General features: G+C 37.7%; 1 protein-coding gene across 1 annotated transcript in view; it reads right to left on the bottom strand.

Moving 5' to 3' along the window:
• Positions 1–15956, bottom strand: part of ADAMTS19 (ADAM metallopeptidase with thrombospondin type 1 motif 19) — a 130176-nt gene that overhangs the window by 11572 nt on the left and 102648 nt on the right. The window contains exons 18-21 of the mRNA XM_058043872.1: positions 15718–15871; positions 12848–12983; positions 10352–10556; positions 8232–8384 (exon numbers count right to left, since the gene is read on the bottom strand). Coding sequence (XP_057899855.1) covers positions 8232–8384; positions 10352–10556; positions 12848–12983; positions 15718–15871 — 648 coding nt within the window. The remainder of the gene's footprint in view (positions 1–8231; positions 8385–10351; positions 10557–12847; positions 12984–15717; positions 15872–15956) is intronic.

Here is a 15956-nt window from a genome sequence, read left to right as displayed (position 1 = left end):
CCTCACTACAAACGCAGAGGGAGTTGTAGAGGGAGAAAAGGTCTACCCTGTGTCCCCTTTCCTCCAAGCTAAACAGCCCCAGCTCCCTCAGCCACCCTTCACAGGACTTGTACTCCAGACCCTTCACCTCTGTTGCCCTTCTCTAGACATACTCCAACACTTCAATACCTTTCTTACAGTGAAGGGCTCAAACCTCAACAGCCTCACCATTGCCAAGTACAGAGGGACAGTCACTGCCCTGGCCCTGCTGGCCACACTATTGCTGCCACAGGCCAGGATGCCATCGGCCTTATTGGCCACCTGGGCACGGCTCGCTCATGTTTAGTCACTGCTGACCAGCACCCCCAGGTCCTTTTCAGCAAGACTGCTTTCCAGCCACTCTGCCCGTGCCTGGAGCAGTGCCTGGGGTTCTTGTGATCCAAGTAAATGATCCACCACTTGGCCTTATGGAAGCTCTTACCACTGGCCTCAGCCCACAAATTCAGCATGTCCTGATCCCACAGCTTTTCTACCTTCAGCAAGTCAACATGCCTATGCAAACTGGTGCTGTGTGTGAACTTACTGAGGGTACACTTGATCCCCCTGCCCAAATCACCAATAAAGATGTCACACAGGACTGGCCCAACATTAAGCCCCAGGGAGCACCTCTTAGTGGCCAATTGCCAACTGGATGTAACTGCATTCACCACTCCTCTCTGGGTCCAGCCATACAGATATTTGTTAACTCAGCAAGGAGAGCACCTGTCTGAACGATGGACTGCCAGCTTTTCCAGGAGAATGCTGTGGGAGGCAATGTCAAAGGCTTAGGCCCAAGTAAACAACATCCACAGCTTCTTCATCATCCACTAGGTGGATAACCCTCTCTTAGAAGGAGATCAGGTTAGTCAAGGACTGCCTTTCATAAACCATATGCTGACTGGGCCTGATCAGGCAGGTTCAGCACATGCCATATGATGTCGCTCAGAATGACCAGCTCCTGACCTTCCCTAGCCCTGAGGTCAAGCTGACAGGCCTGTAGTTCCCTGGATCCTTCTTCCAGCTTACTCACTATACTCATGTGGATCCCATCCACCTTCACAGAGCTGTCTGTTTCTAAGTGATAGACAAGGACCATTTTTCCTTTCCATTATGAGGGTTTGATTTTATTTCCCATTCCTGTCTTTCAGCTCAGGGGGCTGGGCACCTGCAGAACAACTGCTCTTAATACTAAAGATTGAGATAAAGAACATACAAAGTACCTCAGCTTTTTATTCATCCTTTGTCACTATGTTTTCTTTTGCATCCAATAAAGGATGGAGATTCTCCTTAGCCCTCCTTTTCTGTTGGACATGATGCATTTTTTGTTGTCTTTTATGGCAGTAGGATGATTAAATTCTAGCTGGGCCTTGACCCTTCTAATTTTCTTTCTGCATAACCTCACAACATCCTTGTAGAGCTCCCAAATCATCTGCCCCTTCTTCAAAAGGCCATAAACCCTTTTTTTCCACCCAAGTTACAACCAAAGTGCTCTGTTCAAGCAAGGGAGTCAGCTCATCTTTCAGCACGAGGGGACAGGCAACTCTTGCACCTTTAAGATTTCTTTCTTGAAGAATGACTAGCCTTCCTGGACTTGTTTGTCATTCAGGACTGCATCTCAAAGGATTCAGTCAATCAGTCTTCTAAACAGGCCAAAGTCTGTCCTCTGGAAGTACAATGTGGCAGTTCTGTTGCCCCCTCTCCTTACTGCTTTGAAAACTGAAAACACTATTGTTTCATGGTTGCTGTGCTCAAGACAGCCCCTGAAACAATTATTTCAAAAGAATTTTTCAAGATTCAGTTATCTCTTACATTTTTAAAGTATTTTCATCTTTTGCCTTATTATAAACTATCAGAAAACAGCAAAAAAGTGACAACCCCATAGAGTAAAACAAAATAATGGAAACCAAACAATAAATATTTTGAAATAAAATAAGAATTTCATAGAATAACAAGTTTATCACAAGAATAAATACAAGACGCAGTATGTTATTTAGCTGCATGAAATACAGGATAACAGCAACATGAAATAATAAAAAAATCCAACAAAGATAAGCTAGATCCCACAAGAAAAAATGGATTACATAAATTTTAACAGAACCCAAGTGAATCAGCTGTAAGAGTTATGCCTTTGCAGATGACAGAGTCAGAGATACTGAGGAAAAAATTAGAAAGAGAGAGGTGGCCTTAGATATGGAGATACACCAGGCAAAAGAATGCCTAATTCACCAAGTCTGAGCACCAGACCATTTATTTATCTGCTGAAAAGACACATCAGCCTTCCAGAAGATCCACTGTTCAAAGATTCCAGTGTCCTTAAAAAAAACCTGGCTGGCCTTTCTAGGAAAAGTCATAGAATATAAAGGACTTCTCTTCAGCTTTTCCCAAGAATGGCTTCCTTCAATCTTGCTATATGCATATGTACGCATATGTAAATCCCCTGCAGCAGTAATGTATGGCCTAGCACTGTAAAACTCAAAAGCAAAAAAGTCTGGAAATTTGTACCTGTTTGGGTATAGACTGCACTACAATGACTTGGAAGACATTAGCAGTAAATAAGGTGATGAAAAGCTGTGAATGCTATTCTCCGTAACTTCCGCATTTGAGGAATATTATATGTGGTGCATGACACAGATTTTCTCCTTCACCTGGCCTTCCAAGGGATCACTACACCCAGTCAATCATACTTATCAATTTCAAAGAGTGCCAACTTCTGGTACAAGAGAGACCAGCTCCACTGTTTTGCTGATAGCAAAGGTTTCAGTCTGTTGGTAGAACCATAGAATATTTGGCAGGAATCAGCATGCAGAAAATTTATAGAGCTGCCTAAAGATTTGAAGTCAATGGCCGCATACTAATAGCAACAATATTTCATTCTGAAATACTGCTGGGCATAAGTAAACAAGAACAAAACTTATTTATAATGTTATCAATCATCCATTTTAGGAGCATTTTTATCATTTTACTTCTGCTATCAGGGAGTAGAAACCCTAGCTTTTTCAGGGATATTTCAGATCTCATTTATTTTTGGATTTCCTATACTTCCTTTAACTGTTCATGTTTAAGGTGATTCAGAAGTCAATCTTTTCACTACAGATTTGTGTCTCTACAGAAGACATCTCAACCTGCTTCCCTGGAAACCACTTTTTAAAATCTTCAGAGTCTAAAACAATTTGTTCAGTTGCTGAATGCATCAGTGTTACCCTTTTCTTTCTCTGTCCAGCAGTGTCAGAGACACAAGAGTGTCTCCCCAACAGTGGCTGTGCAAGTGAATCTCCTTCTTTCCCACACTGCTCCTTCAGGTGAGCACATTGTACATTGTGTGGCAATTCTGTGGTTGTACAGACACATTTAAACACGGGTCTGCATTTGCCTCCACTACACGCTGCCATCTTCCAGGCATCCTCTTCTAGCTATGAGGGTTGGTTTTCTGCACATGCACCCTTCTTTCTGCACAATACCATCTTTTTTAACCCATGCTGAGGTCATTTTGGGAACAAACTAGCTTACCCTTGATGGAAACATAAAAGGAAATGTATAAGTGGTGGTAACTTCTGCTTAAGACCCTCTCCTAGGACACATAAGGAAAAAAAAAGGTATGTATTATGAGGTGGATTTAAATTTCTTTCTTTCTTTTTCTTTTCATTATTTATTTGATTATATAGTTCTCCCACTACCATGTCACTTGTCAAGTAAGGCAGAAAGCATCTTTCAGCAGGAGCTGTCCTCTTATTTTGTTCTTGTTCATTTGTGCTTTGTTTTCCTCTGAGCCTAGGAAGGTTCAGTCCTGATGGGAACTATTAAGATGTACCAAAACTTAATTGTTTTCTAATATAACCACACTTACAGATACTGCAACTTGAGAGATAACACTTGTAATTACATTTTGATTCCCCCAAACTTCTTACACTAAAGATGCTTGAAGCAGAAAACCAACAAAGATATCTTAGTAGATCTAAGTGTGAAACAGATACTAGAATTTCCCACTTACGAGTGATTTTCTCTGTATGCAAAATAGGTGATATCTACTTTTAAAATCCTTTCCAGTCTTAGTGGTTTCTTCTGTTATGACAGGTGGTCTCATTCTGTTTTTCAGGAAACTGACATGACATTATATTTATTCCAGCCAAAATTCTGCAGTATATTGATCTAAAAAACCCTTTATATGAAACAAAATATGTTAATATTGTTAATATTATAGGACTGGTTAGAAACGCATAAAATCTCCCAATGCCATTTCCTTACATTGACATCTTCCACATTATTTGATAATGCTTCATTTCTGAAACAAAGACATGCATCATTTGCTGCAAATTAACTATATTTAAGTCAATATGAAAGTTATTTACTTGATTACATAATTAATTTAACTTCTATTATTTCACATTGCATAATTGCTTTGTCCATATATCTACTGATAGTGCAATATTACACTACTGCTACTGATAGTTTAATTTTGACTCATGGCCAGAACCATTCCATTCCAAGAATCTAAAAGAGATTAATAATTTTGGATGGGGATCTGAGGAAAAAAAACAAGGTGAATTCCCTTGTCAGTAAAATCATAACATTAATATCATCCTTTTTTTTAATTGGAGGAGATCAGTTGAGTTTGTTGGTAGTGGAAATTTAGAGTCTGTTTAAATTCTGTGTTAAGCACACAAAATAAAGGCTGCACATCCTGTGCTCTTGAATAGTTAGTAAAAAAAGTTTGTGGGCATTTACCTATCTCCATTTACATGTGTTGTTTGACTGGGGAAGAAGGCAAACAATCCTTATCACTGACATCAGCATTCTGTACCCCTCAGGAGATCTCTCTGTGAATCGGCCTCCCTAACAGCTGGAGACTTGACTTCTTCTGACTACACACACACACATACACACACACTTTCTAGGGAGCACTGAAATACTCTCTGAACTAAATAATTTGGAATAGGACGTGAATTCTGGGATTCATTGTTGTAAAAACTAAGAAGTTGGCTCAAATTCCCTTCCAGACTCAACAGAAAAATAGTAGGAGATTAACCTTTGCTTCATGTTTTTGCTTCTTCAGGCTATAGACAAAGGGAACTGCATGCCAGCCATTGGGACCACTACCTCAGATGTCATATTTGACTCCTCAGCATCTCTGGTCTAACACCTAGATACTATTTAGAAATTTTGCGCTGTTCCATCTTTAGTTTCTACAGAATGCATCCTTTTACCAATCTTTTTTACAACTTATGCCACATTATCTTCTCTGACCTCCTATAGACATATACTGTATATCTCTTCATCTTACAAATTGCTGCTTCTAAATTCTAGTTTGTTGTCCAGACCTTTGTTCCTATTTTTCCTTGCTGAATGATATAATATTATACCAAAGTTTTAAATTACCATTTTCAATATCCCTTTCCAAATTATTCTTTGTTCCAAAATTCATTCTGGTTCTCATGCTTCATTTATTCTGACAATGGTCTGAAAAGTGTGATAGTAGCAGACAAAAATATACACATTTTCCTACACAAAGTACTGTAGACATGCCCTTTGAGCACCCTATGTTGCTGAAATTTAAGTGGTTTTTGGAGAATAACTTCTACAATGATATGTTCTTTTGTATGGTTTGCAGATGCGTATACATGCTGTTCACATGAATTTAATTTCACCTCTCCTCAGCCTAATTGTTTATACTTAGCTGATGAATGCCTCTGAGCATGATCCTGTCCTTGTATGGCTTTGAAATGGGTAGCCAGTGGGCAGTTAGCAAGGGACACTGTTGCTAACAACACCTTGCCCTAGCTGGTGCTAGAATAGCTATAAACTCTAAGCATTCCTCATTTGAAGGTAACTCGCACATTGTTAGGTAGGATATGCCATGGATGGCATATGCTGGGAAAATACAGTGTCATTGGCAATGCTGCTAGGTGCTGGCTCCAGAAGTTCAGTTTGAGCTTTTATTCTTTCCTTTCTCATCATACCTATATTCCTCACAAAGGTGGCACAGAGCCTAAGTGATGTTATGAACAGCAAGTTTTAGCATATTGACCCACTCTACTAACTTAAACACCGTTACAGAGTTAAAGATTGCACATAGGCTGGGTTGTACAGACTTCTTTTAGACTGAGTTTTAGAAGGACTACTATCTCCATAATTGATGTATTGGAACTTGGAATTTTGGTCAAATTTTATTTGATCTTGGTATTGTTAAAACATAGAGGTGAAAAACTATTTGATCTTTATGTGACTATACCAATAAAACAAACTAACTGTGTTACAGCATTCCATAATTATTAATCATGTTATCTTCTCAGTAATAGCGCAATTTAAGCTTAATTAAAAATTCTGTCTTAGGAGTTCAAAGGAAGCAGCAAAGCAAGTAAAGATATTAGGCCTCTTGTTTCAATGTGTGAGAAGCATCATCTAAATTTTTCAAGCCAAGTCTTGGCATTAGCTAGAGGGAACTTGGCTCTGCTCAAAGGAACAGACTTCTCTCAATGTCAAGAACAATCCTAGAGTAAAAACTGAACACAGAAGGCTGCATTGAACCACTGGATAAGAAACAAACAGAGCAAAGATTAACATTTACCCAAGCTTTTCATTTGTTCTCACCATTGCAGACATATCAACATGTAGGCCATGACTTCATGTTGCTATGTAGTCCTTCAATGGAACAGAAGATTTACAGAGAAAAGAAATTCACATCCAAATATATTTTAAATTGAACTTGTGTCCCTGTAGAGAAATCAAGATATCTATTTTTTAGTATAAATCTTGGAAAATCTCTGCTGCACAAGTCATAGTCAGACTGTATGTTAACTGTTCAAAAGATTTTGCCAATTCCATAATTCCTTATGTCCTAATTTTAAAGTTCAAAGTGCAGTTTGGGTGAGAGTATTACAGCTTTGACTCAAAAAGGAGAGCAGGAAATACAAAATTGCCAGTAAATTTTAAACAAGAAGATGTAAGTTTTTGTACACTCATCTGTGACAAGGTTGTTTGTGAAAGGCGCAGAGAGGATAAAGTTCTTCACTCCAGAGGGCACTGGAAACACAGTGTATCTGTCTCAGCATACCCACATAGCCTCAGCAACCCCAATTTGAATGGTTGCTTCAATTAAGAAAGCAGATGGTCATTTCTCCATGGTTTACTTCCTACTGGTGCTAGTGCTAAATGAGGCAGGTTTTCACTGTGGTTATGTAGTAGAGAAATGGAAATACTAAATATTATTGCCAAACATATCTTCTTGTAAAAGTGATATTGCTACTGAAAGTTAGTTGCTTCTGTTGTTTAAAAAAAATAATGGTTATACTATGTGCTTTTGAAGTAGCTAGTTACTCACAGAGTACTTGAAGCTAATTCTTGGAAGGCTGGCTAGCCATACACTGCTGGCTTTAGTCCTTGTTTCCAGCTCCTACATCACATGAAAGACAACTAAAAATACATTAAATACTTCTCCATACAAGCAAGTTTAAAAAATGCTGCAATAATGTTAGGTGCTGAAAGTAAAAGTGTGTGCAAAGTTATGAAGAGAAACAAAGGAAATAAAAAAAGATTACAATTTTTCTGCTGAAGTGTGGTCTGTGATACAGCAAGAGAAAACCTTGACAAGGTTCAATTTCAGAATTTCAGCATGTTTTGGGTTTTACAAAACTGTATCAGATACTGAAGGCTAATCACAGATCTAACTAATATTGTTTGTTACTGATTGACCAATGCGTATCCACCTCTCAGAACACATATGCCAAGGAAATAATGTAATGACAGTTATGCTGAGTGTCCATAATAATAAAAAAATAATAAAAGAAAAACAGTAATAGATGCTTCCCACATGCTAAATGGTTTATGTGGAAATTTAATAAGCTAAAGGTGCTAGTATATAAGACTGGAGAGTGTACTTTACTGGAATCACAAATAAAATGTGCAAACACAAATTAACAAAATATGTGAATGGTAAGGTTGGAGCTGGCTGCAGTTTCTGAAGCTGTTTGCCTGCCTGACACAATAAGATAATACAAATTTGCATTATATTCTAGATTTATGTCACATTTACTTTATATTCCTGATTTTTATTTATACTGTAGGCTCACTGCAACTACCAGTTTAGGTTTTTTTTGTTTATAGCCTTATTGTTCCCTCAGCTGGGACATCTGTACACTTTTGATAAGAGTAATTCTTATTAAGAACTCAACTTGCAAAATGTGTGATGCTGGGAGGTACTAGTATCAAGGATTACTCACCTTAGACCAGTCTCCCATTCTCCAGACATAGCATTTGGAATAGTCCTCACAGTCCTCTGCTTCTTTAGGTCTTGTGGACAAAACACATTTCTTGCGTGGATTGGTGCACCTCACAGTCCGATGCCGTACTCCCTTACCACACTTCACAGAGCACTGTTGGAAAAAATGGTTTTCCAGATTTCTACAAAATTCACTTACCCCATTTCATCCCCTTCTATATGACTTCTGCCAGGTCAGCATAAATATTTCACAGCTTCAGTGATCTCCTAACTTCCAACCTTCAATAGCATCAATACTAGATTTATTAAAAAAGAAAAACTGAACAAAAATTCTTTAGGGGACAAAATGATAATTGATTCATTTCTACCTAAAATTAGATAAAAAATTACTTGCTTAAGGACAAAATAGTATTTGGAATAAGAAATGATCCAAGAAGTCATGATTAAATGAACGCAAAATTTTACACTAAAAATATAAGGCAATCTTTCTTCTTCCAATAAAATGAAATACAATGAAAGAAAATCAAAATAACATTCATATGAATAAGATATGAAGCAATTTACATCTTGCTAACAGAGATATCTACTAACAGATATATCTACTAACAGAGGAAAGCTCTGTTAGTGTCCAACAGCCTTTTTTGGGAGGAGGAAAAAAATGCAGAATGGAAAAGTAAATATTCCAAAACGATGCAAGAATCCAGACTGAACATGAAAATTCAAAGTCACTATATAGTCAGCATGTGAAAGCTCTTTTCAAGTTGCTTAGAAGGTCCTAATCTATGGGGTTTTTTCACCATTCCCCCTTACATAGCCAAAAATGATGCCATTTCCTTCTCAAAACATTATCACTGCTTTTGATCATCCCACTGCTTGCAGTTCAAAACTCTCCTGTGCCAAGCTGATTATAACCACAGGAAGCAGTAATGGCTAGCTTCCTACATAATGGTGATAGTAGGAATGGCCACGGGAAATACCTCGCTCTTCAAAAAATATTTATTGCTTCCAACAAAAACATGCTCTCTCATTTCTCATCTCTCAAGTAAAACAAACTGACTGAACAATCTGTGATTCTGATTTCTTTTACTCATCTCTGTAAATGGATGCCTTTCTTCTCACAACCAGCTCTTGCATCATAAAACTGTGTACCTCACCAGAAACTGGTGTTACTTATATCTCCTGTCTCTACCTTAGCATGTGCTTTCCATCTTTGAAAACATTCCCTGTTTGTTAGCTCTTTCTTGCTTGGGGATCAAGGAGTTCTGCTGAGTAGAGCAATTGAAAGAAGGGACTGCACCCACATTCAGAAGCTGCTATTCCTATTTTGATCACAGAGGTATTCATCGCACAGCTTCTAGTCTGGGAGGCAATCAGAATTGCCTTTACTCTTTCAATGAAAGGAGAAGTTCCAAATAACCCTTTCATCTTGTCCAGATGGCAGTGAGAACAATACTCTTCTTCCTCCAGTTAATTTTAGAAGAAATCAAAGATGAAGAAAGCCAAATAGACAAGCACATTTAAAGACCTTGAATTAATAAAGCTTTTTGAACAATGATTATATTTTACAGCAATACTTCAGGATGCAGCATATGTGAAATTGTGTTATTTACAAGCTCATTTGTCTATTGCTGTTTGTTTGGAAAAAGAGCAGAAAAGAAAGAGGAAGGCAAGAAGATGTCCTTTTTTTGCCAAAGGCTCTCCTCAAAGCCTCTCTGAAGCAGAATGGCATCACTCATCTGCTGATCAACATCCCTTGGTACAAAAGTACATCCCAGATGTTTCCACTCTGAACCCAAGGTCTTGTAGCTGATAAGTGGTGCCTTAATTCTATTTCCCCCAAGTTACCCACTACTGCACACAGGACATACTTGATTATATGTGCTTGAGAACTGGCCAGAAGAGATCTGCACAACATTAACTAGGTAAGCTGCAGTAGCTCTACACAGCTGGTTTTCCTAGCCCCTGAACCCTTTGCCAAAACATTGCACAAGGACCATGAAAATCATTAGGCTGAGCTGTGCCACTTGATGCTGAACAAAACCCTTGTTTCCAAAAAATACCAAAGCACAAATAACAACTGTGGAGTATTTGGAGAATATGGAGTATAAATAAATGCATCACCTCAGACCAGACTCCTGCCTCCCACACTGTCATGCAGTCCTGGCCTTCACAGCGCTGTGCAGAAGCAGGCTTTGGCCCCAGACAATCCCTCTCCCTAGCTCTGATCAGGGTCCCATTTCTGAGCTGCTGTGTGCAAGCTACGTGTCTGTTCTGGGTTCCTTTTCCACATGTCCTTGAACATGGTGTCCATTCTGTCATCATCCATCTGCAAAAAAACACAGGCAATGTACTAATACAAAATCAGGAGGGAAAAAATGCCTTCACATCTTATTCACTTATTCTAAGTGTATACACCCAAGACACACTTGCATCTTTCAGCCTCCTTTTACTGTCATTTTGCTAATGGAGTATTTATGAATCTAACATATATTAAATTTCATATGGTATTAATGAAATCCTAACCTTTCCCCAGACCACTACCCCTATGTTTTCAAACTACTTTCCTCTAATTATAATCCCAATTAGAAAATTTCCAATATATATATACATAAAGATGACAGATCCCTGATTAGCCTGCCTGTTATTCTCTATATGTCTATCTATCTCAAGCATCTAAAGCCCAGCATTCCTTGAAAACACTGTGTTGCAAGAATCACTCAAGTGTGAAAGACTCATTGCCCTGGAAAAAGCACAAAAGCCCAAAATTCTTCATGTTCTTCAGAGTAAAGCCTAACAGGTTGCATGGCTTAAATCACAATCACAGGGAAGGCTGATGCAGTTTGGCACAGACCACATACCTAGAGAGCAATTGTTCTAGAACATAATTTTCCCCAGATGTTTTGCAGATCCAGATTATGGCCATGTGCCTTTAAAAAATTAAACAGCTCTGCCCCTGATGTTCTGTCTCCTGAAAACACAAAAGTTTTCAAGGAGACTTAGTTTGCAAGGAAAGTTTTTAGGAAACTGATATTTAATAACATTTTTTCAATCTTCTGTCATGCATTTGTAGCAAAAAAATTAAACATTTAATTGAGGAGTTTTTTTGTTATCTTTCCAGATATATAATTTACAAATCATGACCTGTCAAGATGATGAAATACACTTCAAGATATTTCTTCATAGGCCCATAGCAAATAAGTATTTATGCAAGTGTATGCTTTGGTAACATTTCTGCCTGAAAGGTAATAAAATTTTGTAATCATCATTTAGAATGTTTAAAAAATTGGATTATTAAATCTTTCTACATTTCTCAGAACAGCATCTGAGTATCAATTAGCAAAGTTTTTAAATTGTCACTTAATAAGCTGGAAAAAACACAGAATACTGAAAATTTATGGTAGACAATGCCTCAGAAAAAGATCAAATTATTCCATTTCTATCCATTAAGTGAACAGTGGTGCTAATAAAACAAAATAAAGATCTTCTCAAATATGCATACAATGAAGTTTAAATAATCCCTCCAAAGTGTAACGCCCTATTTTGTGGAAGACCAAATGTCAGTTGTTTTGTCTTACTTAAAATGTATCATACTTCATATTTTATCAATTTCAGTACTCATCCTTTCCAAGAAAGCTATGCCTTCTCGTTCACTTTACATACTTTCTTCAACAGTATTTGCATTTAATTTATTTTGCATTATTTTGTTTAAAAATGACATCTACCTGTCCTCCAGATGAGTGCAGCAGACTGATCCTAGTGCTTACTCCCGGGGATGCTAGCCAGCTCTTGCTAGCTGCTTTCCCCCACCTTGAAAGGTGTGGACTTCCTCTAATTTGCTTTTTAAAAGTACATGCAATTCTGGAGGACCTCCTTAACAAATAATTTTTAGCTGCCAAGTGGTACGACTCTGAAATGGGCCCCTGTGCTGACCTGGTCAGCCAGGGCAAGGAGCAGGCTGCCAGCTCAGCTGCAGGAACACCAGTGGGTGGTGGGTGGGATTTGCTTGGCACAGGCTGCACACGGAGCTGCCTCCTGCCTCCTGCCATGCTCAACCACCAGAGTCCAGTTCAGTCTGTTTGTTGATCCTCATACAAGGACTTCCCTCTCCTGGGGTGAGAGGAAAGACTGGAGTGAGGGGCAGGCTCACTACACTTCAAGCTGCATTAACACAAAAAAAAGTGATAAACAGGGATTTATTTATTTATTTATTTACTATTTAGGGTACCCAGAGTTTATCCAGAGCTTTAAAGACATGAAGCCTTGCTTCAAAAAAAAAAAATCCCACTGAAACATATCATTAATTAGGAATATGGGATTAAATCCCATATATGTCTTTATAGAAACAGCATTTAAGTTTTGTAGCACAGATCAGTCTGTGAGAATACTTCCTGAGTAAAGGGATTAACTGCTTTACTGGATAAGAATTTATTCAGGCATGGTGCTTACAGACTCTCTTTCATTAAAACTCAGGAGAAAAAATTTCCAGCATTTCTGTTTTCCCTTTTATTTGCATTATAATATTTTGAATGAATGTATTTACTGCCCATCCATTGCGAGAAGCAGTCCACTGCTTTGACATCTAGATATTATAGTTTAATTTAACCAAATCACTATTACCTTGTCTGGCAGGGTTGTTCATTGCACTTGCGGATCTGTGGTTCAGGTTTTGTTAAATATTTGCACTTCTTGTTGTCAACAAGACTGATATTCTTGTTCATAATCTTTGTGCAAGAGACTGTTGTCTTTCTTTCACCTAGGAAAAAAAAAGAAGCAGGTTTTTGAGGAAATCCAGAATATGCAAATTGTTAAGGACACAGATACAGCTATTTCATACACAGTTTGGCTAAAAGAACTGAAAAACCAGTGTAAGAAATTCAAAATTAGCAGGGAATCTGAAAGAAATCCTACAGTTTGTAGGGAACATTGTCTCTGCACACCAGCATCAAGAGTCTTTCTGCTTTACTCCTGCAACTAGTTATAGGTCAAACCCTCATTCTAATTTCCTTTCTCAACCACTGCAACTCTATCACTGAGCAATGCTTGAAGAAAACTACAAATATGGTTGTTAATTACTACATAAAATGAGGAAAGAAATGACAAATTGTGGCTGGCATTCAGATAAAGGCAATCAGCACATGCATCCTTCAGCTGGGAGCCTGCACTATTTCCCATGAACTAGAGGCCAGATGACCTGATCTGCAGGGTCAGAAAATCATTTAGGAAGCAGGGTACTGCTGCAGAGATTGAGTGCATGCTGTGTACAGAGTCCTTGTCCAGATGGTGGCCTGGAGCCTGGTGTCCCTTGAACATGGAAAGATTAGAAATTAGAATTTATTGTAATACTGATCACAAGTAGTAACTTGCAATTAGACTGGAGCCTTAATTTTAGAAAACTAGCAATCCTTGAATTCAGGATTTCAGTTAGAACCATTTTTTCTTGTAGTTACTTTTACTCTGTCTGGAAGTTTACTGGCAAAGGGGCTGTGTGCAGGAGCGGGGCAGGCTTAAGCATGAACATTCACCAGATGTGAAAAATGAGCCCGTGGATGAAGCAGTTATGTTATAAATGCATACTATGTGCATGACCACTGCTGACATTTTTACATAGGGCTTGTGTACGTGAGAGCACATGCAACTAATCTGTCATATCATAGGTTTTGAAATGTTTGACAATTCTTTCTGCACTTATATATACATCTATGTATTCATATTCTCTCCCATGCAAAGAAAGCTTTTCTGCAACACAGGAGGTCACAGACCAGTTACATGTGCAAATATACACAAAACCACGTCTTCATCAATAGTTTTATCCTCACACATGCTTTGAGCAATTAAGCAAAACTATTGATAATTGTATTATTATTTATTCATATTAATCAAAACATTGATGTTAAATTTTAATCAAAAATACTTAAAGAGGGTAAGAGCTGGTATTTTGATTTCATTGCTGCTTGATGTTTACGCCAGAAAGTAAAAGAAAAAGGAAAATAGTTTTGTCCAGAGTAAGAAAAATATTTCAGTAGTATTTCAGAATATTTACCTTCTAGGGAACTTTGTAATAACTTAGCTATTTTAGACAATAACATAAAATGAAGACCAGTTACAACACAAAAAACATATATAAACATTAGAGTAAAACATTAAAATATTTATTTAAGCATTAATATAGAATAAATTACTGACATACTGCATTTTGAGATTTCTGCAGATGATAGAAATATTTAGAAATATCTGGGGCAATAATGACAGATTGTAGTAGCATTAAAATTATTCTAAAAATACATCAGGAAACTGTAAAAAGTGTGAATTCACAAGTAAACTGGGACGCACTATTAAGAATAAGAGGATGCTACTAGCACCATGAACAAAATACCTTCTAGGGAAGAAGCTTTCCTACCAAACCACAAAAAGCATGTTTATGGAAACTAAGCAATCTTTCATGACACCAGGATTGTTCACACAGTCAGAGGAGCTAGTACACTGTGTTCTTTATGCTGATGTTATGAGAAGGAAAAGCCTTTCCAGGCTTTCCTATTCAATCACAAGGTGCATGGCAGTTTTCAGAACTGTTGATGAGAGCAGCCACGACCGTCAAAGCTGTCGGCATGAAAGACAGCTATCAAAAATTACCCACTGACTAACTGCACAAAGTATAAACACATCACTGTCCATGGCATTTATTTAAAAAAAACCCTATCTGAAGTGGTTTTTAAGTGTAAGTAAGTATCATTTTAAATAACATCTTCTAGAAAACAGTTTGAAAGACTTTGTTACATCAATACTGCTCATATTCCAATATTTGTTTTCAGCAACAAATTTTGTTCTTCCAAAATCACTTTTTTATGTTTGATAAACTCAGGAAAAATATCATATCAGTATACTAATATCTGCTGTTGCAATATCTGTTCCATATATTTTTGGATCATCCTCAACTCATGTTACTAACTGTACTTATTTGATCTGAGACTGGGATTCAGCTTTTCTGTGGTTTGAAATGTCTCTTACAGATCATTTATCTTCAGGAGTTCCAAATGCAGAGTGGAATGCACTTTCTATTCTTGTTCTACCTCTTGCACTTGTATTTCTTCTTGGCAACTGTGTCCTGAATTTGCTTGTTAGTCTAGATTTTGTTCCGTCATTACCATCTTTTGCTACTTTTTATATTTAGTTTTAATCTCATCCTAGAGCTATCACAGTATTTTTAATGCAGTCAGAAAGCACAAGACTGACATACGTCTACATTTTATGGAAACATACAAACCACAATGAGGATATTAGTATTAAATATACAACATTGACCATCAGAATCCTAATTACATATAAACATACAGTGTTTATACATATAGGTGTGTACTGCACACACACATTTGCAATACATATATACATGCATATTGCATGCACATAGTCATTTTTCATGTGTTTTGTATGTGTGTGTGTGTGTGTGTGTGTGTGTGTGTGTGTGTTTGTACATTTTCCTTTTATTTTACCTCCTCCACATACAGCATCACAGTCTTCCCAGGTAGAATGTGTCCACATGAAAAGGGGCTCTGGTACTTTAGAGCTCTGATTTTCAGGGAGAGGATCCAATGGGATTGTGTATTCATAGTGTAAACCATAGCTCTGGTCGTGGAAGAGCAGCACCTGCAAGATACAAAGAACGAAAACCTTCCTACATACAGAGACACTATGGAAGACAAGCTCCAAGCTGCAAGTAGATCACCTTGAA

This window comes from Melospiza georgiana, chromosome Z, assembly GCF_028018845.1.
Source record: "Melospiza georgiana isolate bMelGeo1 chromosome Z, bMelGeo1.pri, whole genome shotgun sequence".
In the NCBI taxonomy this organism is placed as follows: Eukaryota; Metazoa; Chordata; class Aves; order Passeriformes; family Passerellidae; genus Melospiza; species Melospiza georgiana.
The sequence above is the reverse complement of the archived record's forward strand: the minus strand, read 5'-3'. Positions and strand labels throughout refer to the sequence as shown.